This window comes from Typha angustifolia, chromosome 2 (assembly GCF_048772165.1).
Source record: "Typha angustifolia cultivar Huaian chromosome 2, ASM4877216v1, whole genome shotgun sequence".
Lineage (NCBI taxonomy): Eukaryota > Viridiplantae > Streptophyta > Magnoliopsida > Poales > Typhaceae > Typha > Typha angustifolia.
Genome location: NC_133240.1, coordinates 159,585 through 184,692, shown reverse-complemented (window position 1 = coordinate 184,692; position 25,108 = coordinate 159,585). Strand labels below are relative to the sequence as shown.

The window sequence follows — 25,108 nt, the reverse complement described above, 5'->3', positions numbered from 1 at the left end:
TTTTCAATCAATAAGGCCACAGAGAGAATCCCAGATCTTGATGGTAGCTTTATCACCCAGAAAAATAATTCCATAAATGTGAATTATTTTGACATTTACACTTGATTTTTATAGATCTAGTAGATTGAATCACTTTGGAAATGGTAGGAAAACAAAGCTTACTACTATTGAGCCCTTAAATTATATATATATAATATATATATATTATTTGGAAAAAGTGGACCCACTTAATATGTGGATATAATAGACTCCTAGCTTATTTATAATAACTACTATTGAGAACTAAACTCAAAACATAAAGGAAAATTTGAAAAAAAATATCTATTTAATTGGCTTATTTTTGGTTCAAACAGTTCTTTTTTCAAAACCCTTTACAAAAAAAAAAAAAAAAGAGAATATATTTAACATCTTGGGTTAATTTCAATATGTAAAAATCTAGAAATATTTAGAAAAAATAAATAGAGGTGGAGAGGGCTATTTTGGTAATAAATAAAAAAACTCCAATATTTGGTGTACTAAATAACTGATGAGAAAATAAATAAATAAATAAATAAATAAAAGCAAGGAGCCAAGGAGCAAAGGAGCCAATTTTAGCAGTGAGGTGGTAAGGAGGAGCGAAGAGTTGGGTCTCATAATTCATTGAAATTAGTCTCGGGGATGGAAGTGGCGATGAACGTGAAGCAGGATCTAGACCCTCAGAGCGACCACAGCTCCGACCAATTCTCCCAGCCACCACCCCAGCGACGACCACGCGGCTTCGCTGCGGCATCCGCTTCCGGCGGCGCCTCCGGCGAAGGCGGCGGGAAGGGTCGGAAGGAGAGGGAGAAGGAGAAGGAGCGGACCAAGCTCCGGGAGCGGCACCGCCGCGCCATCACTAGCCGCATGCTCGCCGGACTACGTCAGTACGGCAATTTCCTCCTCCCGGCTCGCGCCGACATGAACGACGTCCTAGCCGCACTCGCCCGTGAGGCCGGGTGGACCGTCGAGCCCGATGGCACCACCTACCGCCCCTCCCCAGCCATCACGGTAGCGCACGCCTCGGCTATCGCTGCCGTTACTCCTCCCCCACCGCCACCTCCTGCTGCTCAATTGGTATCTCCCTTTTTTTTTCGCTTCCAAGTTTTGGTCTTTTAATGTAAAGATGAGATTTTTTTTTTTTCCTTCTTCTCCTTATTTCTTTCTCTTCTTTTCTCTCTTCGTTTTCCCTTTTCTTGTTTTGAGTTAAGTTGCCCGTCAATTTGTTATCTTGCAATTGGGTCCTGATGAATTTGAGGGCTTTGTTATTGGTGAAATTGTAGCGTTCCGAGAAGGAAGCAATGGAAATGGCTTCTTAACTGAATTTTGGGACCAACAATGGGTTCTGGGAGAATTTATATTCAGAAGAGCAGATATTGAACTTATTAACACTGTGAAACTGATGTGCAGGAATATGCGTAATTTAAATGACTGCAGATTTGGAGTTGATCCCAAAGTTACGTCCATCTAGATAGGAATACAGCTGGAGAAACTTTTGATTGAAGCAAGGTTAACCACGATGTAGATATAGTATTGGTCTCCATGTCCCATTAATGATTCTATGAAATGATCTCGAAGGCTAAAGAGGCTAGAAAATAGGAATACGGGGTGGGCCCTTATATAGCTATTCATAGAAGTTCAGTAGAATGTATGCATAGTATTATGGAATACAGAATTTTAGAGGAGGCCATTTGTATATGAATCTGCCATTGGGTTTACATTGCTGTCACATACATTATCCATGTCAACATAGTCTAATAATAATACATTTATATTTTTCCTTTTAGAAGCTTTTGGCAAGCATATGTCGTTTATAAGCCGCCAAGTCAGAAAGGTGTAGGGTCGAGCATGCTATTACAATCCAAATACCATAATGCTTTTAAGGAATAACGAGTTCCATTTCTTTTCCTTCCACGGTACGCTTCAACCATTTGACCATCCATATTCCATATAAAGTATTTTCACAGAACTTGCTACTCTCTCATATCTTAATTGATTGTCGGTTCCTGTCACATGTATTGCTGGACATCCAAATATCCAGCAGAAGATCTCCTGATAGACCGTCATAAATCCTGATAATTTCTATATCTGGAGACCAAACAAGCGCTATGGGAGAAGGATGCTATCTAATATGGCATGATCTAATCTTTTTCTTGAGGGAGTTTCTTGCATTACATGGACTTATTAAGATTGACCACAGTAGCTGGAGTGAGAAATATTTGTTCAACTTGTGAAGTTCCCTTCAAATTAGAAATATTGTTGTCCAAGTGGAAATATTTCATCTGACGCAGATTATGTATGGGTGAAACAAATCCTAAACCACCTTGCAGTTTGGAGTTTTTGGCTTAAACATGGATTTCAGTGTAAAACTTGCCTGAAGCTGTCATAGATTTGCCAAAACTAGCAGAAAATAACTAAAATCTGGTTTGGGACAGGTCAGTCTTCTGAAAGTGAAATTGGTTATTTTGCCCAATATTTTGATCAATTCTGAAACAAGGGGGGTTGCATATGGTTTCTTTTTTGAAGGTTTAACACCCAATTGCACACTTTTTTCCCTCTGAAGAATTGGTCACCTAACTTCCTACCAAATTTGCTCAACTAGAGCAGATCATCTTGTTAGATGTATATGATGCTGAATATTAAATTTATAAGAATCATTGATTGATACATGAAAGTCATAAGTTTATTTTCCTTCTTACATTTTGGAAACTTGTAAATAGAGTACAAGAGATTCTTTACTATCTTGTGGTTTCAAACCTTGGTTATGTAGCAAAAAAGATGTTTTTATTCATTACTTATTGAAATAATGTACATGTCTAGATCTATATTGAATGTAGAGAAATAATACAGTCAGAAGAACTTTACTATAGTTTTTTCATTTCTAACTAAATACTAGGAACATTTATCACCATATGAATATATGATTCCATGCTGACAAAGATATGCTGATGAAACTGTACACTCCCACATCCTTATCGATATACTTGCCAACCTGTGACGATTATGATGATGACAGCTCAATGTGACCAGCTATCTGATAGCATTTAATGAGGAATAAGTAGTTTTATGACTTTTATCAATTTATTGGTGGCAGTAAACAGTATGTTATTTATACCTTTTATCTGGTTTGGCAATATTCTTAGTTATTAGTATAATATCATTAATGATTATTCAGTAACTTAACTCCTGTGCTAGTTGTCAGCCTTGAACTGTCCATGACAAATTTTACATGACTTGAATGCTGATCGTAAATCCTTCAGATGTATACATAAACAGATAGGCAAAGGAAAAGACTCAAAGAGACACTTCATTGCAGCTTTCTGCCAGGAACTTTTTATCAATTATAAACATAGTAGGTATTGAAACATAATTGGTAATGTTACTGTCTTGTAGGTTTTTATTTTATTATTGTTGGATGTATTGTTTTATTGAAATAAGATTTGTCTTTAGGGTGTTCTATTTGGTTAAGACTCCTAAAATCCAGGAGATTTGGTTGGTGGTTTGTTTTTAGATGTCTTCTTATGATTTGGTTGATTTTTAAGTTAAAAGACTCCCGGTTTGGTAATAGATTAAATTAGGAAAGGTTTTGATAAGTTTAAGTTGTGATTTGATGTACTCTTCACCTCTACGAATTTTGGAAATAAAGAGAAAAATCACAGGAAATTTAATAATATTATTAATTGTGGAGGATTCGAGTCTCCCTCATTCTCTCTTCCCCATCTCTTCTCTTTAGTGGTGGATTCTGCACTTCCTTTATCTCTCACAATCTAGGTGGTCTTCCTTCTTCCCCCACAAGTTAGCTGGGTTATCTTCTTTCTATTACAACTAGGCGGGTTTGATTTTCTTTCTCCCACAGCTTGTTGGTTATCTTCCGTCTTTCTTATCTATCTAGTTACTCTAGTATGAAAAAGCTACTTGGAGGCACAAAAAAAAAAGATTCATTGAGGACCTATCCTTTCTACTAGGGCGTAGATCTACGTACTTTCTTATTTTTCTCCATATTGGCATATTTTATCATCCCTAGGTGACATCATTAACTCATCATATTTCATATTGAGTTACCTCTTATAATTGAGGATGATAGATCATCCAGTGGCAGCATTTATAATTGAGGATGGTAACAAGTAGCATAATATGCTCTTATGCACCTACCTGCAGGCACCATTTCCAGTTAGGTCTATTGAAGGCCCTGTATCTTCTAATTCTTTGAAGAATTGCACTGTTAAAGTGTCGCTAGATTCTCAGGCAACTCTTCTTGGGATTGATGACAGCCTATCACCAACATCTCTTGACTCAGTCGTTGTTGCAGAAAGAGATATCAAAAGTGAGAAATATGGCAATTCCAGTCCTATCAACTCACCAGAGTGTATGGAGGCTGATCAGGTGAACCAACTGATTGTACTTATGTAATGATGCAAGTGATACTAAGTATATCATAACAGAACTACTTAAAGTTAAATGTTACAAATATATTTTACCATTGCCAATATTGGTAAAACATATGTAAATATGGATGATCGGTGTGCAGTGATGTTTAAATTTTTCTAGCACAGAGAAAGCTTCATCATCATTGAAGAAATTTGGAGTTTCATATGAAGGATTTGGCGAATCAAAGTAATGGTTTTCCTTGAAAATTTTAAGCTCTGAAACATAATCTGCACTAATTAATGCCTACAAGTGAAGAATGTCTGCCATATCTCCTACTGTTCTTTAATTTGGGAATCAAGAATAAGCAAAATAAATGATGCCAATAGAGATAGAACTCCAATATATGTTATTGACCAAGTTCATTAAGGTCATTGATCTTGGGACTGTATGCATAGGTAGAAAACTCCATGACATAAGAATTTTGTTCTAGTAGCTCAACTTTGATTTGTATGTTCCTTCATAGGACTTTATTTTATATTTTGAGGGTCTGTCCTCCCAAGAGGATATGATCACTACTCTCTCTCTCTCTCTCATGCACGCGTGCACACATGAATAATAGGTCGGTATTCATTTAAGCATATTTAATGTTCTATTTATGGAGAACTGTACAACCTGTCATGTAAATAACCAAGAGATCAAAAAGAAGTAAATATTCTCTAGTGTTTAAAATATATAAAAGATATCAAAACTCAAAAGGTTAAGAAACATCCATGACATAATATTATCGATATGACATCAACCCAAATTTTTTGCATCTCTACAGATCTATACACAACGTAGTACCGGCCATACTCCATAAGACATCGGCAGAACCAATTGCATGACCTACTGATTCAATTACCAAAAAAATCAATATTCATTAGTCATCACAATGTAATCCTCTCAGCTCCACCCACGATATTGGATGAAGTCCCCATTTAGTTTTGTCTGTTCAGATGATTTGTCATCATCGACATTTTTCATTGGTAAACATCATAACCCCCTACTGGACTACCCATAAGTATCTGACATGTAGCCATCCCATGTATGAGTATCTCGTACTTTTCTATTTAGGATATATTTACAATCTTTTGGCATATGTCATTTATATTACTCATGTAAAAAGAATGTTAATAATTGTCTATGTTTTGATTCACAAAACCCATTGGCAAGTAGGATTCCAAAATTGGCTAGTGCTTTGAGCCTTTCATATGTTTATTTTTTCTGACCTGCATTATGTTTTACTATGTAACATCTCATAAAGTTGCATCTTATTGTTGAATTTAGTTGATGCAGATATCTGGAGACCATGGGGGTGATTTTACTGGGACTCCATATATACCGGTCTATGCTATGCTTCCTGTAAGTGGCTGGCACAAGTATATTACTCCATCTCTTTACCTTCTAGGCATTCCTTATATCTGTCTATGATTACCTTATTCTGTTTTAGTTTAAATTGAAGGGCAATCTGCTGATTCCAGTAGTTCTGATCAACTCCAATGCGGAGTTGGTTAGGACCAACTGCTGCAGTATATCTGTTCCAAGTTAAGAATTCATTTTGTTGATTATGCTGGAAGGATGGTTTGTTGATAAAATTGTACTTTCCTTGTTTGGGAAAAGCAACATTGATATGAAGAAGTAGTTACTTTTTTTTTGTTTGTTTATATTGTATTCAGAGCTAAACAGAGATATTGATTTCATTTCACTACATCTCTAAACCAGCAAACCAAGTGGCTTTGAACTACTTTTTGTAATGAGTAAGGATCAGTTATCTTTTCTATACTTCTGGTACAAACTGTAAAGATTAAGTCAAGGTCCGATTTTTTTTTTCCTCTGGGGGAAGTAAACACGATAAGATTTTATATTATGCTCTTCAGTAATATGATCTTCAGTAGTGTATATTAATCTCTTCAATAACACGATCCACAGAATTGTACATTATGTACCTAAAAATAACCATCATGTAGAGATGACATTATGACAATGCTTCTATAAATTTGCACTCCAAGATACTTGTTTTGGATAGTAGTTATTCCAATGAATCAAAATATAATTCTAAATTGTACGACACTTTATACAAAGTCATTTTTGATGAAATATGAGTTGAAAACATGAAGCTATACTTTTTCATGATTAATACTCAGAAACTAAAGCAACTTTAGATAGAAGTATCACGGTTTGAATGTTTTAATATCAGTTTTTGATATTTATTTGTCGCCCACTTACTTCAAGCAGCACTTCTTCTTGCAAGGACAAGTGTCCAATACACCTATATCCAAATCTTGTTTCTCCTCTTGGCCTCTAGACTCCATCTATAGCTCAATTCAAAATAAGCTGCAGTGAAGAGAATTAGTGCAATTATTAGGCTCCTAGATATAAATAAATAAAATCCAATGTGATGCAAACCGAGTCAGGTCGAATCACATCATAAGAATATTGGGTTTGATGTATCGAGTCTATTTATCTTTTAATTGATTCATACTTATCTCTTATGTAAGCCTTTAAGATAAGTTTAGTTATGTCATGTAAGTTTTTTAAAGTAAGTCTAGTTATGTCAAGTAAGCCTCTAAGATAAGTTCAATTAAGTCATGTAAACCTTTAAGACAAATTCTAGTTCAAGTCGTGTAAGTTTTTAGGGTTAGTCCTAGTATGACTCATTATACCCAATCTCTATATATATGAGGGGTTGAACTTTTTTGTTTAATCATCTAAGCATTGAGAAATTATTGAGTTTAGCTAATTCATTATTATTGTATTTACTGTTTTATTATAGTCATTATATCGTCTTTATCTATATAGAATAGATCTTAACTGTAGAACCTTTCAAACTTTAGCCATCACCTTTCTCCATAAGCCACCCTACTTTACGATCGTCCACCATCACTTTTGGCCGTCTACTACTCTTCGACGACCATCGCAATGCCAGATAATTACCAATCTATCTAGTTTTGACCTTCCTCCATTGTTTTATTTTTATATTTTCACTTTGACCTCAGAATCACATGAAACTAAAACCATTAGATTCGTAATTAATGAAGCTACTACCTATAAACTTATCATAATTTTCTATGTCCAGATCGTTTTAGATCTAGTTCGTAACACAATGAGTTATGAAGTTCATGTATTATTTAAAATATTTTACGCAAGCTATCTGTTCACTTATGTTGATTGCATACACGTTCATGCTCATTGTCCTGTGGAGATAGATCTAATGAAAGATTGTCTGCTATTACCTATTGTTAACATCCTGGTTAATTTGATAGAGGAAGCATAATCTTTGTTTGCTTGCACATTTTGTGGTTTATGACTTTATGCAACTAGACTAAATTATCTTACCAAAGTAGAAAAATATCATGGTCTGCCATGATTGCATGGTATTTACCTTAGAATTAGTTTTAGACATTTGTGCCAGTTGATGCGGTATTACTTTTAGGCTCAAATCTCTGCTAAGCCATATTGCCTTTATGAATAAGAGGTTTTTAGTGACTGGTCATTCACCATCTTGGAGTATCCAATTCTGGAAAGTAAATGTTCGATATTTTATTTAGGAGTTACCTAAAATAAGCTGACTAGTTATCTTTGCTTTATGAATTGTCTAAATATTAAAAAGTATAATGGCAAACCTGGCAAGACATCCCATGACATTTCCTGATTTACTGCAGAATATTAAAAAGTGATGGCTGCCTAGTCAGCAAGTCATTAATAGAATTCTAGTAAATCTTTAATGTGGACTTGTTTCATGATATTGATGGATTTCATATTAGTTTGGCACTCTTGCTTTATAATTATGTGCTGTATATCACTAATTGTGTCTTCAGGCATCTTAATAGAGATTTATTCTCTCTGCTTTATTTTCACTATCTGCAGTCCATTTCATGCTTCTTTTGCACTTTCCTACTCATGTTTATATTTAGGACATAAATGTGCATGCAGCAGCTGTTGAACGATTGATTATGGGATAGAGAAAACTTTCTTTTAGAGCCTGTCAGCCTGGTGGTTTTCTTGTCAAATCAACCTTGTTTTTTTTTTCCCTACCCAAGATCATAAATATTTAAATCATAAAGTGAAAAGTTGTCTAAGTTATCTACAAAGAGAACTTGCTGTCAGATACCTGAAACCTGAAATTGTTGTTGGATATGCAATTGGAATACTTTCATACTTCATGGTTTCACCTTTCTCTTCATATGCTGCATCATCAAACATTTGTTATTTTAGCCCAAGGTTGCATCTTGTTCTTTCTCTCCCTGATGGAAATTTGTAACTTTGTCTCTATTGTCTATATCTAATTAAGTTTTTCTTTGCTACCACTACAGACTGGCATTATCAACAGTTACTGCCAGCTAGTTGCTCCAGAATCTATACGGCAAGAATTAAGGCATATGAAGTCCTTGAATGTTGACGGGGTGGTTGTAGATTGTTGGTGGGGGATTGTTGAAGGCTGGAGTCCACACAAATACGAATGGTCTGGCTATAGAGATCTCTTTAATATCATCAAAGACTTCAAGCTTAAAATGCAGGTGAGGCCTATATATCATGATTTCTGATGCATTGGTGCACAAGATACTGCACATTTTCTTGCACCTATAATCAGAACCTCTTTTCTGAGTGTTTCTCAAAGTAGTTTATGTGTTTGCACTTTGCACTAGTATATAGGAATATAATAAGTAATTCATTATATTGTTTGTGAATTAACATAGCCTTAAGTAATAATGGGAGTAAAATGTGACAGAAGATTAGTGGTTTTATACAATACTTTTCCAAGTGATCAGTAGATTGACAATATTCTTGTAATAGATAATATTGGACCTTTTTCTGGATGGTGGATACCATCGAGTATTTGCTGATCTGACTGTAAGATATTACCTTTCATAATCATGAAAGTGATGTATCTACTGAATGCATGGTTTCTTTTGCAATTAGTAGTATAAGGTGCATTGTATTTAGAATCTGGATACTGTGAGTCTGACATATGAAGAAGATAATGCCCTCAGATTCATTGAGGGGTTTGACAAAGGTTAAACAGAATACCTAGAAGCTTACAAATGAAACAAATGATAAATACTGCGGAGACAAGTGGTTCTCGTAGTTCAGTTCTTGCAGTAGGAAAATGATGATTGATCATTCTATCCCAGTCATGCCGCACAAGCCAATAAAACTGTGACTCATCTGTTATTGGGATGAGAAAGAGGAAGTGGTTTTCCTTTTTAGATGTTGCAATTGTCTCCACGTAATAATGTTTTCGAGACAGTTGAGAGGACAAGATGGACATAATGATGAGACTTTCATGGGCATAAATTTTGTCATCCTGAGTTTTATATAAGTTAACACTCCTTGAGATGTGCTTATTGGCAATTGATGAAACATCTTCTGTCGAACTTCCATATCTTGCAGTGGATAATTTCTGGACTCCTCATTTGGATTATACTGGATTTCAGTCAATGTGACTAACTAGGAGGGTCAAATCAATTTTTGAGAGCTTTATTCCCCTGCCCTGTGTTCAAAAGCTCACTTCAGCAAATGTGATGGGCGCTGATGCAGGTATGAAGGTGATGGTGACATATTCTCGTTAGCCTTGGAAGCTTGTGGGTTACCAATTTTCCATCCCACTAATGGAAGGGGCTGGCCCTTTGTCTAGCCCACTTAACAAGCCCGGGGTTCTCTTGAATTAGAAGGTTCCATAAAATAAATTTCTGCATCCCCTGGTTATTGACAATGAACTGCTGCGGAAGCATGAAAGAGGAAACATGAGACATTCCTCTGTATTTGGACATTATCCAGAAATCACTTGTTGCATCATCACTGCTTAGTGTTGCTAGATATAATTGTGTATGAAATTCTTGTGCTCAACTACCCTTTCTAGCTGGGGCAGTGGGGCTTTTTGTCCGATAACTGGTCTTACTAAAGAAGGAATGATACCTGTGATATGAATCCAGAGCATATAATTCTGAGGTAAATCTATGCTTGATATCAGGTGCTATTCTAGGTGGAGCAGCACAAAATCATACACATTTAAATAGAAGCTTATTAGTGAGGATTAACTAGAATGACTATTCTATAATCAATATTTGGGTAAATATTGCATATGTACGCCATTCTTTCTTCCTTTCCATTTTATACTTGGTTTTCCTTGAATAACCTATAAATTCCTCTTTTCCTTCTGACCATTTGAAGGTTGTAATAGCATTCCATGAGTGCATTGGAAATGGCTCTGGAGATATGCCAATTTCTCTTCCTAAGTGGGTTTTGGAGATTGGAAAGGATAATCAAGATATCTTTTTCACGGATCGTGAGGGGAGGAGAAACACAGAGTGCCTTTCTTGGGGTATCGACAAGGAGCGTGTACTAAAAGGAAGAACTGGTATTGAGGTACTGTGTTGCATTAGCTTTTTTTTGCTGATATATTTTTGATAAGTTTCTAGCTTGTACTTTTTCTTCCTGTTAACATCATTATTCTTTTAAAAATCTCATCTTCTTCTAACTAATGATGGAAACAACACCATATTATTTGTGTTGAGTGGAAGCTCCACTCTGTGTGCATTTTTGATTGCACCTGGAACCTGCATTTGTACCATTTTTCTTCTTTTTATCCTTCGTCTTCAATGCATATTTGTGTCTTCTAAATACAATTTGCATATAAATATGCAACTTCTATATTTGGGAGTTTATACTAGTTGGTCATTACTGCTTGGTAGCATTTTGTTTTCTCTCCACTTCGACTTGTGGATTTCAAGATAGAACTATTAAATTCTATGCATATATAATGAATGTTATATGCAGGTCTGTTTTGATTTGATGAGGAGCTTTCGCTTGGAATTTAGTAACCTATTTGATGAAGGATTGATTGCTGCTGTCGAAATTGGACTTGGTGCTTCGGGAGAATTAAGATATCCTTCATATCCTGAAAGAATGGGTTGGAGGTATCCTGGTATCGGTGAGTTTCAGGTATCAATTTTACTGTTGACACGTAAAGATGAGTTACTAAATTTTACAAGCCAATACATTGTAGATGAAAAATAGATAGTAGAGTATCCGGAGCAGCCATATGGTAGGATAGAATAGTAGAATGATTTAGCATCCTTGTTCCGTAGCATGTCTACTTGTATATGTTTCTAGTTCTACAAGTTTATACTTTAGTTTGTTCGGCATGTCAGGTAGGATAGAATAGTAGTGTGATTTAGCATCCTTGTTCTGTAGCATGTCTACTTGTATATGTTTCTAGTTCTACAAGTTTATACTTTAGTTTGTACGGCATGTCAGTAAGGTACTCTGTGTGCACCATTTATAATGATTGGCTGCTTCTGATCAGTACTTGAGATATGAGATACTTGCCTGAATTCTTGTATGACAAACTAGGTGTTAATTCTCTATTTTAAACCCATGATGTGAACTCTGTGGCTTTATTCTCTGTGATTTGTGATTTGCTGGAATGATCTTGATATTCACTACAGAAATATGAATTGTTAGTTAGAGACCTCATCAGCTTTTTTTCATCCTATAAATTGCATACTTGCAGTGCTATGACAAGTACATGCAACAGAATCTACGGCAAGCAGCAAAGCTGCGAGGACATTCATTCTGGGCTAGGGGACCTGATAATGCTGGCTATTATAATTCGAGACCACATGAAACTGGATTTTTTTGTGATAGAGGTGATTATGATAGTTACTATGGACGTTTTTTCCTTCACTGGTATTCACAGACTCTCATAGATCATGCGGATCAAGTGTTATCTCTGGCCGACCTTGTATTTGAAGGGACACAAATAGTTGTGAAGGTATGGCAACATTTGGATCCTCCAGTTATTTAGAATATCTTACACTTTCTACTTGCTCATTGTCCCCGTGGGAAAGTGTTTGAGCAAAACTTGTTAGTTGCTTTCCTTTTTGACCTTATGAAGCTATAATAAGCATTTTGCCAGTGATTGTATATTAGTTCCACATCTTTTGTTGTTAGGGGTGACACCCATCAAATTAATGATGCTTATCAATTCTGGAAGATTATCAAAGAAGAGAATCATAGATTTTGTGACAAATTGAACTGCCACTGGGTCACAGGGATGCTACAGGACAGTTGCACTTTCAGAAACCAAAGTTGCACCTTAAACATTCTGTCACATGTGATCATTTGAGTGCTGAGGTGCTCCCACTTGGGCATTTTGGCAACCATACTGCCCAGGCTACTACTACCTTGACACACTTTAGGCTACGGCAAATTATTTTGCACAATTGTTTATTTAGTATTATTATATAATGGTTCACAAGTTAACCTAATATATAACATACTTTATAGACAGTCTAGTATTCAAGTTAATGACCTTATGATATTAGTGTAAAATCTAGTCATAAGAGCATTACATGGGATGCTTTGGTCTCTGTTCTTTGTTTTGTAGAGATTGGGTTGGTAACGGGTTCTTTCGTCTTTTCTAGCCAATATTCACCCTTCCAAGATACTGGTCTCAAATCTCTCTTCGCTATTGGAAGAAAAATTGATACCAGGCAACATGTTGTATTTTCCCAAGTATTTCTGAATGAAACAAAATGAACACAGAAAACTAAAAAATTTTGTTTGAATTCCTTGGACATCTGGAAGCTTATGCACCTCAAGTTTAGAGGGGTTCAGGTTGTACTGAAGAGATGGCATCTTGCAATTTTATTGCAATAACTTAGCTTTCCTACATTGAGAATAGGCATCTTCTCTTCCACCATGTCTTATCTGATAAGAATGAAAATTCCTGGCTCTTATTAGATACCATCAATCTACTGGTGGTACAAGACTGCCAGCCACGCTGCAGAGCTCACGGCAGGATATCATAATCCAACAAATCAGGATGGATATTCTCCAGTTTTTGACATGCTCAAGAAACATTCCGCCACTATGAAGCTTGTCTGCTTTGGTTCACAAGCCTCTTCTCAGGAAAATGACGAAGGATTAGCTGATCCAGAAGGGTTAACCTGGCAGGTAGCAAGACTATCTATGTTCTACCTACAATGATAGATACCTCTGCTTTTCTGATGCATGCTTCCTTTTCTGTTCTTTTCTAGTTTTAGTGAAATAATTTTGATGTGCGTTGTCTATTTCCAGGTTATAAATGCAGCATGGGATCGAGGGTTAACTGTATCTGCCGAAAGTACTCTTCCATGTCACGATAGAGAGATGTATATTAGAATTCTTGAAACTTCAAAGCCGAGGAATGATCCTGATCATCACCATCTTTCCTTCTTCACCTACCATCAGCTACAGCCAGTCTTAATGCAGAGGGAAATCTGCTACTCAGAATTGGATAACTTTGTTAGGTGCATGCACGGTTAGTATTAGCTAACTGATGAGTTACAAGAAATTCAATGATGACAAGTGTTTCAACAAAAATCTTCACGAATTTCTACTTCTAAAAGGAAGTTCCACATCTAGGCAGCTGGACACGCAAGCATTTCGTGCTTCATGTCCCAAACTGAATGCTGTGATGTGTGAGCTATCTTAGCAATAACGGTTGTTAAATTACGTAGTGGGTATAAGTATTATAAGGCTCGAAGACATTGTGGCTTCATATAAAATCAAGGCTACAATTTCTATAGGTCCTGTACATTTGCAAATTTAGTTGTTTTAATCTTACTTCAGTGAACTTATCTGCAGGAGATGCTACCACTGCTATAGAAGCTTAACTTGTCATAGTATTACTAATTTTCTCAGACAACAAGGAGGGAATGGAGAAAACTTCAGTTCTGATGCAAGAAGTTTGTAATGGAGAAAACTTGCAGTTCCAACATTTAATAACAGCTAATTCTGTTGATCATTATCAGATCTCAACAATGTACAACTACATTAACAGATGCATTGCAGTTTTCAGGCTTTCTTTCTTTCTTTCTTTCTTTCTTTTCTGTTTGTTGAGAAAATTCAGGCTTTCTTTGTTATGTTTTTCCCCATATTTTTGAGAAATATGTTACAGAAAATGAGATAGCAGATATATCTTTCCTAGGTACATTTTTTCAAACTTATTGTGGCTCTAAATCTTTTTGGAAAAATAGATGAAATTACTTTGGATGAATGCAATTCGGTATCAAAGTCAGCAATTGTTCACAATAACTTTAATTATTTTTATGGGAAATTTCATAAACAACTTGAAGAACATATAAGGATGCCAATCATCATGTAATGCAAATTTAAGTAAGGAAAAGAAGTTAAAATAAAGAAATGAAGCTGTTTTGGGTAGATAAGAAAATTACTTCTTTAATTTATTTATTTATTTATTTTTGTAACCAAGCATTAAAAATTAAAGAAAATCCTTAAATGTGATTGCACCCCTAAACTTTGAACTATTTTATTGAGCAATCTCTCTAGAAGATATATCCAAGAAAAAAAATGGGAAGATGCATGTTCTTGGTTGGACTCTAGTGTCTTCTTATATATATATGGGAAAGTCTATTTTTCAATAAATAATTAGTTCTAAAACTTGGACTAATTTTCAATGAGGACATGGTTCACAAAATGCCTCACAGGAAGAAGATAAGCATAGAATAGACCTTATTGATTGATGTGCATATACATATAAATATATAGAGGAGTACACTGTATAACAAGCAAATGTAAGTCAATCCACCAAATTAAATGAATGTCAATTCTGCACTACAATGATGAGAGAAGTAGGTAATGTATGCCAAATTATAAAGACTAATAGACTCAAAAGCTTTAGACTTGGCACAAGGATAGAAAATAAAGATTATGTGAGATAAAACTAAAATTTGAATTTTAAATTTTTAGAAAATCAAACTGGTTGATACTTTACTAGATGACCGATAGACTTAAAAGCTTAAGTTATTAAAGAGTCGTTCACTTGTTGAATAACTTTTATATTAATTTAGTTATACTTCGATTTTAGACTTGTATAAGAGAATTTATACCGGTTTAGATTATTACGGTGTTTATTTATAAAATAGTATAGTCTGTAATAACTACACTTAGTGTGACATAAAAAATTATTTTAGCAAACGATCAAAATACCCTATATAGTGGATGAATGAGAAGAGATACAAGAGATTAAAATACAAAAAAGGAATGCTTAAAATAATAATTGATTGAAATGATGCCTTTAAAAATTAAAATAGTAATTAGTAAATATAGAAGATTAGATAGAAACCAATATTAAGATTAACTGTTATTTGGTCATTATATTAGTACAAAAGGTTTTAAATTGGAACAAATTTATACTTAACTTATTCCAGGCCTTTATTACCAAGTCCTATGACAGCCAAAACTCTGCTCACACTCTAATAACACTTCAACACGGATCAGGCACCAATAATATATACATATATATCCATTCAATTTCCCTTTGAATTGGTACTAATTAGGTGAAACTTGGCTCCAAATATTGTGGGATAATATTCTTCTTGGTAGGTGGGGTTTCCCATCTATATTACGAGGCAATTGGCATAAACATTATTTTGCATACATATTCTACGATGTCATTATCTGCATGATTAATTACATAAGATAAATATATAATATTTTTAATTGCACTTATTTTTTCTTCTTTTTTCTTTCTGAAGTAGTTAGTTTCATAACTCGGGATTCGGTGCTTCAAAGTTTGACTTTGATTCAAAGGTATGAGATTTTTATATCATGAAGTGGGTAGATCGACGTTATATCACCATTATATTATTATCATCGTCATTTTTGTGGTCATCATTATCGTAATCATATATACGTATGTATAATAATTAATTAGAGTTAAGAGTTAAGTTAATCCTGAAACCTTTTTTTGTATCTTTATTAAAGCGTCTATTATAACCATGCATTTTAAGTTAGACTACGTAATTTATATTTAAATTTATTATCTTTCACACCCTACGTAACCATGCATTTTGCTTTTGTTATTATTCATTTTACTTAAAATACCTCATGTATGAATATTTATCTTTCGACCTATAAGTTTTACATAAAATAACTCAAAAGTACCTTAATTAATTTATTTTAAATATAGTATCAAAGCTGGCCTAGATATATATATTTATTTATTTATTTAGAAACCTTTTATGTTTCTCATGGACTATCTTTTTGATTAAATTCAGATAATAAAGCATCCATCTAAATCCCTTTTGGTTTGGCATTAATCCATTAGAAATAGGGGGACATTTTCAAATGAAAACTTATATTTTTATTATTTTTTTAATTAATATTTCGTCTTTAAAGAGTTATATTAGTGTGGGTCGAATATTATTTATTTTAGAGATTTAATTGATATAGTTACATAAACCAGAGACCAGAGATAAGGAATGATATTTTAATCAGAAAAAAAAAATGTAGAGTGTTATTTAAAAAAAAATTAAAAATAAATAAATCCTAATTAATCAAACAATCACGTCCCAAATTACCTTTGCATTCTTTTTATTATATTGCATGAGAGGGTGAAAACATTGTTAAAATATAATATATAAATACGAAATATATGAAATGAGAGTGTATTTGCATCTACATGTTAATTTCTATTATAAATTAGAAACTTAATTACTGATGTACTATATATATATATATATAGTATATTTGTGTGGGAAAGAACGCGTAGCAAAGTCATGCATGCTTCTTAATATTCAATAAAGTTTAATATACGCAGTCAAACGATTAATATTAAATAGAAGAAGTCATATACCGGAAATTTTCTTGTCTCTACTATCCCTCTAAATCCGCATCCATATCTCACCTAACTTCCACGTACGCCGGCTCAGTCATACCAAATAAAACACACTATCTTATTATTATATTGTTAGTAGGTATTTATCTTATCTTTCAACCCTCTCATCTTTCCCTTATTTAGGGTATCCGACATAGTAATTTATCTTTTAAATAGGTTTGAATTAGTCTAACCAGATTAGAGTTATAAACGAGCTAACCTGACTAAGTCGATTATTAAACGGGTCGTGTTTGTGCCTGCTAACTCGTTTGTGACCCAACTAATGTCTCGTTCATGCATGCTATTTCGTGTTAAAAACACTATTTTGTAATCTAAATAAATATGTTTATAATTCGTATAAACTTATTTACCATTCAAATAAACTCGTTTATAATCTGAATAATTTATAAAAATTTAAATATTTTATGTCACTATGATGATCCAACCCTATCCAAATCGAACCCAACTATGACGACCTAATTGCCGCACTATCTATTGCATAAAACCACTCTCAGCTCGCAATTATAATCCTATAGACGTCAACGGAGTAAAGAATGATCAGTTGATTTTAAAAATGGAAAGCTTCACAACATTTTGACTTTTCTTGGGTTCACACTGTTTGTAAGTTGCACCACCCATTTAATAATAAAATATTTGTAGAATACTTCCTACCGTTATAATTATTGACGAGAGTTAATCAAATTCTTTAATCAATCTAAACCCACTTTCACATTAAGAAACCCATATTCTCTACAACATAAAACATAATGCCAAACCAGTGGACCCAATACTAGGAATTGGCACGTAAGCTTTCTAATTATCAATGGATAATTAGAAGAGAGGCCACCTTGAGAATGAGCACCTCATTTCAATTATCCAGTGCCCCCAGTTTTCTCCCTCTTTCTAGCTTTGATAAAATGAAAACATTTTAGTTATTCTACTGGACAATAATTTGAACTAAACATACTTTTTTTAATCTTTTTATATGATCTATATAAACTGCCTTAGTAGTAATTATCTAACCCAGAATATGTTCTACAAATATAAATGTTGAAAGTACGAGAGTATACATTCAAAAATAAGTGAAAAGATAGGGTATTGAATACATATTTCCTTTAAAAAAATAAGGGTGGATTAATTAACGTATATATATATATATTAATGATATCTTACTGTTACGTAGGTTGCCTAACAAGAAACGACAGTTAACTAGGAATATATTCGTAGCATCGTGAGAACACGCGGATCGATGCATTAAGACCACCTACCAACTTCGTTCGAGAAGAACACCATTCCTATGTAATGACCTTTCAACCCTTAACCAATCTGACTCGTTTAATTTGCAATCCTCTCCTCCTCCTCCTCTCTATAAATTAATTATCGTCGTTCTACTTTACACCATATCCATATCTAGCTCAAACCAATTCTATCGTATACATAGTCATGGCAATGCCGTCCTCCCTGACCTTCAAGTCTCGTCGTAGCGAGCCGGTCCTCGTGGTGCCGGCCAAGCCGACGCCGCACGAGATTAAGCCGCTCTCCGACATAGACGACCAGGAGGGCATACGGTTCTACCGGTCGGGTATCCATATCTACCGGAGCCATCCGTCTAAGGTTGGTCAGGACCCGGCCAAGATCATAAAGGCGGCGCTCGCCGAGGTGTTGGTGTACTACTATCCTATTGCTGGTAGGATTCGAGAGGAGTCTGGGAGGAAGCTGGTGGTGGAGTGCAACGGAGAGGGGATTGTGTTCGTCGAGGCCGACGTCGACGTGAGTGTCGACGACTTTGGCGACGTCATAAGCCCTCCGATTCCTTGCTACCAAGAGCTTCTCTGCGAGCCTGATAGCGCTTCCGCCGTCGTCGTCGATCGTCCCTTGCTCTACATTCAGGTGAATATGGAGTAAAGTATATATATATATATAATAGATCGTATCTCTCTATATACTATATATATAAATGTATACGAGTTGTTATTTGAATGATTAATTAACGTTACGTGTGCTAATAAATGAAATAGGTGACGAGGTTGAGTTGTGGGGGATTCGTGTTCGGTCTCCAGCTCTGCCACAACATAGCTGACGCAGCCGGGGTAGTGCAGCTCCTAAAAGCCATCGCCGAGCTGGCACGTGGCGCCGAGGCACCGTCCGTTCAGCCTGTTTGGGCGAGGGAGCTGCTCTGCGCGCGTAGCCCGCCACGCGTCACCCATCAGCACCCAGAGTACGAGGAGGTAGAGCGCCGGGGCAAGGAGGTGATCCGAGCAGGCGACGCGGGACTCATCCACCGCGCCTTCTTCTTCGGGCCCAAGGAGATGTCGACGTTGCGTCAGCGAGCGCCACCTCAGATTCGGTGCTCGAGGTTCGATCTGCTGGCGGCGTTCGTGTGGCGCTGCCGCACGGTCGCGCTCGGGTACGACCCCTGCGACGAAGTCCGCATACAATTCGTCGTCAACGCCCGCGGGAGGCGCAGCCCGCCGCTGCCCGTAGGTTTCTACGGGAACGCGTTCACCTTCGCGGTGGCGTCGACGACCGCAGGGGAACTATGCGGGCGCCCGTACAGCTACGCTTTGGAGCAGGTGATGAAGGCGAAGGCGAAGGTGACGGACGAGTTCCTGCAGTCGGTGGCGGATCTGATGGTGGTGCGAGGAAGGCCGAGATTTACGACGGCTCAGACGTACTTGGTGTCTGATTTGACTCGAGCCGGGTTCGAGGAGGTGGACTTCGGCTGGGGGGAAGGAGTCTACGGTGGGGCTGCCACCGCCAACTTGGCTACGTTTCATATCAAGTCTAAGAATGGAAGAGGAGAGGAAGGGATCGGATTGCCCATGTGCTTGCCGGCTCCGGCCATGGAGAGGTTCGCTTTGGAGATCGCCTGTCTGACAGAGGAGACTATTTTTGATCGTCAATCCCCAGCTCCGGTACTTGACAACCACTCGGCTACCTACTTAATTAGCCAACTTAGTAATTAAAAAGCTCGATTCGTTCATTACCACGTAAGTGAACAAGAGATGGCTGCCTTGCACTCACTACTATATATATATATATATGTGTGTGTGTGTGTATAATATAGAGGTTATACTTAGTATATGTGACATCGATCGTGTAATTGCACATGTGCATGCAAGAGATCTAAGGCAGATTGTAATTACATATTTATTGATAATTAAAGTCTGGTTTTGCTTCCATCCATCTACTGATTAACTAATTTTCAGAGAGAGAGAGAGAGAGAGAGAGAGAGAGAGAGAGCTAGGATAGAGTTATCCTTTTCCACTGGGAAAATGATGGTAGATAGAGATAGTTGTACTTGAGAGATTCTAAGATTGAGTTAGTGTTAGCTATATAGGTCCATCAATCATTATCACGAGGAGAGATATAGAAAGATAGAACTTATTAAAATTATTTTAAAAGAAACCTCTCAATCATACAAGAAAAGTCTCCTGTTCAAGAATAAATAGAAAGAGAGAGTTTTATGAGAATTACCGTAGGCGTTATCCATACGGTCTATACATCAAGCAGCTAGCCCGTTCACATATATGTATATATTAGCTGGAATTAGGTAGGTTTTTCACACTCTTACTTTGTAAAAGAGAATAGTCGCCACCCATATATATACCACACGAGACTCTTAATTAAGGTTGGAATAGTTCTCGGAGGAGGGAAGTTGATCAGGAGTCACATCCCAACTCCCTAAGAGATATATATACAACCTAATCCATCGGTATAGGAATTTTATTTTCTTTAACTTGGAGACGACGGGTCAAACATGTTCTCTCATGAAGACTTTAGAAGTGTCGATCAATGTAGTTTTGCGTTTATTCCGTCTCATTTTATTCTAGACCACCCAAAGATAAAGATCTTTATATAACGCAGCCCAAGGCATCTATGCACCTTTAGTTAACTTTATAAACCACTACATATATATATACATATAAACATAATTTTATTCCGTAGGCATATATTATAATCAAACTAAAGATGGCATGCATGTCCTGAAAAGTATAACGTTATCGATCTCACAAAGCTTCCTCGATCATAAATTGAACTTTGTTATCTCAACACGATGCTGTTGATCAATGCAACCCCTGATCTCGTTAATTTCTCTACCCTTATATATGTAGAGAGACCTTTGCGATAAGATGGATGGTGCGTTTGCCACCTTTTCGTTCCTTCCTTCTTCCTTCTTCCTTCTTCCTTCTTCGAAGCCATCAATGGATGCCTGCGTGTGGGTCCTGCCATGCACTTTGATTGACATCTTTAATAATAAAGTACATTTACATTTATATTGCTGTTTGAAACTTTGATGGGATTCCTCACCTTGTATAGAGACTTTCTTTTGCATGATAGCAGCCGCTATAACGGACAAAATTTGACCAAATTAGGCTTAATCTTTATATAAACCAATTAGCTATATAGTGTTAGCTTTCGATAGACATATAGGAAAGAGCTCGTTGATCAAAGGAAAAAAGAAGAAGTAATTTTTCTACAATCTCTCAAAATATTTCTAGCTTAAGGCCTTGTGGCCTGGGCTGGCGAAGCCCAGATGGCATCATGAGAATTGAAGATTTGTGAATCAGACTCTACCTCTCAAACTTCCCCCATTAAAATTTATCCGAAGACACACGATCCAGCAAAGTCTTAATGCTACAAATAACCCAAATGGGTGAGGGACGCGGAGGCAAAACTCTTCTCTCTCAAACCAATTCAAATGGAATAACAATAATTTGGGGCAAATAAAATATTAGTAAAGCTAATATCAATACGAATACGAGAATATCAAATCCAAAATGCTAGTTGAAGAGAACTTCTAATATCCAAGCTAATCACAAATAAGAGCTCCAAATATATGTAAACCATAAAAAGAAAAGAAGGAGAGACAAGATTTACGTGGTTCGGCAATGTGCCTATATCTCACTCTAAACAATGGTGGCTTTCCCCTATAAATTTTTCTCTCATGCAAAATGTCCAGACCAAATCCTAAAACCCAACATTTCAATTTATAGGGCCAGTTCAAGTTCAAGATTTTCATAGGGCATTTGAATGCTCGCGGGGCGCGTTCGAACGCACCCGGAATTCTAATGCAGAATGCAAACTAGCGTTCGAACGCTAAGGCCGCGTTTGAACGCCTGCATCAAGTTTGCTCTCGGGTTCAAAAATCACGTTCGAATGCCCTTAGGGCCCGTTCTAACGCACTAGTACAGCAAGCCTATAAAATGTTAAAATCTGAATTTGAACGAAATTTCAATAATTTTGTTGCTAAAATATGAGAGAAGAAAATAGTTACTTTTAAATTTTTTTTATTTTTAATATTTAACTGTAGAAAAAAAAAATTTAAGCAGGTAGTCATTACTCAATGGTTACGGAAGATGCATCTACTATTCCTTTTTTCTTTTCCTTAGAGCAACTTCAACCGGACTCCAAATTCTAAATTTGGAGTCCGATTGAGCTCCAATGGAGCTCTAAAACTAGCTCCAAATTTGGAGCTAGCAATAGTGGGGCTCCAAATTTGGAGCCCTACCATAAAAATAGAGCCCGGCTCTATTTGTCATTTCAACCTTTTGAAATACCAAACTTGCCCAATAATTATTGCATTTAATAATTTTAATTTCATTTGTATCATTTATTAAATAATTTAGTTAGTTAAACTGAGTATATAATTAGTTTTACTAATCAGTTTTTAACAAAAATAATACCATTGGAAAGGTCTCATCGAGACCTTTAAAATGAGTCTAATATTAAATTATTTTTGAGTTAATTTTAATTTTAATTTTTTTATTATTTATAAAAATGAGTCTAATAAATTATGTGTCCTAAAATATTATTACTCAAAATTATTCCTAATATAAATATTAAATATTAAAATATATTAGATATGAAATACATGAAACATAAAATACATTAAAAATAAAACCGGAACTGGTGGCTACGGTGCCGGAACCGGTGGCTACGGAGATGACTTACTAGAATATTAAACATCTATTGTTTTCATTATGTTTGGTTAATTTCTGCTTATTTTATATAATGTAATTTTGATATTTTTAGTTAATGACATGTAATGCTTATTTCGATGTTTATTTCGTGTAATGTAATTTCAATGTGTTTAATTAAAAAATTAGTAATTTAAAATTACTTCTGAAACTATTAAATATTAGTTTTATTTTAAAAATCTCAATGAGAGTTTTCTAACTATATATTTTTTATTAAAAAATAATAACGCTAAGATGACCTATTAAATAATTTAAAATAGCTAATATAATAAAATATATTATATTATTATTTTAATATATATAGAGCCGGATGCGTTGGAGTGCACGGAACTCTTGCTCTATTTTTAGCTCCATATTTGGAGCCGCCACCATAAAATTTGCATCAAATGCTACACTTTTTACGTATTTTAAGTTTACACTTTACGTTTTTAATATTTACAAATCTCACTGTATATTTTAATTTTTATTAGATATTTACAAAATATGTCCGAGTTAAGTAAACAATAGTACCATTTGGGCTTATGCATAAAAAAGGAATTGAATCTGAATCAGATTTTATTCAGATTTTTCTCTATTCACTTATAACAAGATTTGGCAGAGATGATACGGAGAGAGAGAGAGGGTATTTATGAGGTAAATCTACGGAAGCTCAAGTTTACCCATCTATGTCACCGGGTTTGATTTTGCTTTCGTTCCTGGCAATCCGCATGAGAAGACCGTGGGCATGGAAGAGGGAGCTCTGAATTTAGACCATAACATCATTCAACGATCTACCAACCATTAGTTTTCAGTTTGACTATACCATCACTGTGGTCTACCGGTGGAATACTAATAAGTGGTCTACGGGTGGAATACTAATACATGGTCTACCAACAATTAATTTGACCATGCATGCTACAAGGGAAATATATAGCAGTTTTTAACATAGAGGGTAAAAAGAAAAGTCAAATATATATATAGCTATTTATTTGTTTTTTTGGGTGTGGTCAAACTTAGTTTTTGCTAGGGTTTCAGCCGCATCATCACTCCATCTCTTAGAGAGCCTTTTCTTACTGTTGTCGTTGCCTTTGCCTTCCTCCTCTTTTCTCTCCTATAGCTCGAGAGAATTCTTGATTAAAAAGAAATCCACAATCAAGAAAATACTAACACTCCTTTGTATATGTATAGTTTGACAAAATGAACTCTCTTAATTAAAAATAAATAAACCACAGTAAATTTAAACTATGCGTATATTATTAAACTTTATCTCTTAAGTGGTTTAAATTAATCATAATTATTCAATTAATTTATCTTATAAATATATGATTAGATAAGGATCTAATCCGATAAAAGATTTATTCTCTCAGTTCACATACTTATTTGTTTCTCTATAAATTTGTGGGGCTAGAGGGACTAGTTCATAACTTTCATAATAAGCAGGAATCCGTGTGAGGCTATTAAGGATATGTCAGGTAATTAGTACATCTAATACTTATTTTCTTATTAATCTGAGTATAATCTATTATAGTTAAATAGACAGTATAGCCTTATTACACTTTAACACATAAAACTCTACTTAAAATTTTATCAAATATCAACACCAACATAACTTGGTAAAGTGGTGGCTTAACTCTTGGATGTAGTGACTGTAGTAATAGCACCAGTTTGCAGGATTAGGCAAAAAGGATGGAATTAATTAATCTGGTACGACTAAATTAATTAATGTCAAAGCGGTGTCGGACTAAATTAAGAGTCGAGCATAATTAGTGTCCAATTTAGGATGTAACGTAGCACAAATATAATTAATATATATATATATATCCTTATACGTCGAGCTTCACGTCCAACGTAGTACAACGTAATATTTCAGAGCGAGCATCCTATATGGCCGGCCGTCCAACCATCTTTGATCGAATATATTTTATACTCCAGATTTTCACACTGAATGTAGTAATTAGATATTTGAGTCCCTTGGTCGTCAAAAGCATGCATTAAAGCTTTCATCCTTTGGACCATTCAAACAAAATTAATATTGGTGGCCTATAAATAAGCGTTACACTAT

General features: G+C 35.4%; 2 protein-coding genes across 5 annotated transcripts; both read left to right on the top strand.

Moving 5' to 3' along the window:
• Positions 1-564: 564 nt before the first annotated feature.
• Positions 565-14,398, top strand: LOC140773307 (beta-amylase 8). 4 transcript variants are annotated; one of them, XM_073115795.1, is made up of 10 exons: positions 565-1,092; positions 4,174-4,398; positions 5,719-5,784; positions 8,736-8,939; positions 10,594-10,788; positions 11,200-11,364; positions 11,936-12,196; positions 13,168-13,380; positions 13,504-13,726; positions 14,038-14,398. In XM_073115795.1, the coding sequence occupies exons 1-10, from the start codon at positions 658-660 to the stop codon at positions 14,079-14,081; spliced, it is 2,031 nt and encodes a 676-aa protein (XP_072971896.1). In that variant the 5' UTR covers positions 565-657; the 3' UTR covers positions 14,082-14,398. The 4 variants fall into 4 exon arrangements, with proteins under 4 accessions (XP_072971896.1, XP_072971887.1, XP_072971912.1 ...); XM_073115786.1 differs by having other exon boundaries at positions 5,710-5,784; XM_073115803.1 differs by having other exon boundaries at positions 567-1,092; positions 5,710-5,784; positions 14,053-14,398.
• A 4,076-nt stretch (positions 14,399-18,474) lies between these two features.
• On the top strand, positions 18,475-20,268 carry LOC140771851 (benzyl alcohol O-benzoyltransferase-like). Its single transcript, XM_073113620.1, has 2 exons — positions 18,475-18,976; positions 19,105-20,268. Exons 1-2 carry the CDS (start codon positions 18,530-18,532, stop codon positions 20,050-20,052), a joined length of 1,395 nt encoding a protein of 464 aa, XP_072969721.1. The 5' UTR covers positions 18,475-18,529; the 3' UTR covers positions 20,053-20,268.
• The last annotated feature ends 4,840 nt before the right edge of the window (positions 20,269-25,108 follow it).

Coding starts and splice junctions, on each gene's coding strand:
- LOC140773307 (XM_073115786.1), top strand. CDS start 658: ATGGAAGTGGCGATGAACGTGAAGCAGGATCTAGACCCTCAGAGCGAC. Junction 12,197..13,167: donor GGACACAAATAGTTGTGAAG/GTATGGCAACAT, acceptor GGCTCTTATTAG/ATACCATCAATCTACTGGTG. Junction 13,727..14,037: donor CTTTGTTAGGTGCATGCACG/GTTAGTATTAGC, acceptor ATCTTACTTCAG/TGAACTTATCTGCAGGAGAT.
- LOC140771851 (XM_073113620.1), top strand. CDS start 18,530: ATGGCAATGCCGTCCTCCCTGACCTTCAAGTCTCGTCGTAGCGAGCCG. Junction 18,977..19,104: donor GTCCCTTGCTCTACATTCAG/GTGAATATGGAG, acceptor TAAATGAAATAG/GTGACGAGGTTGAGTTGTGG.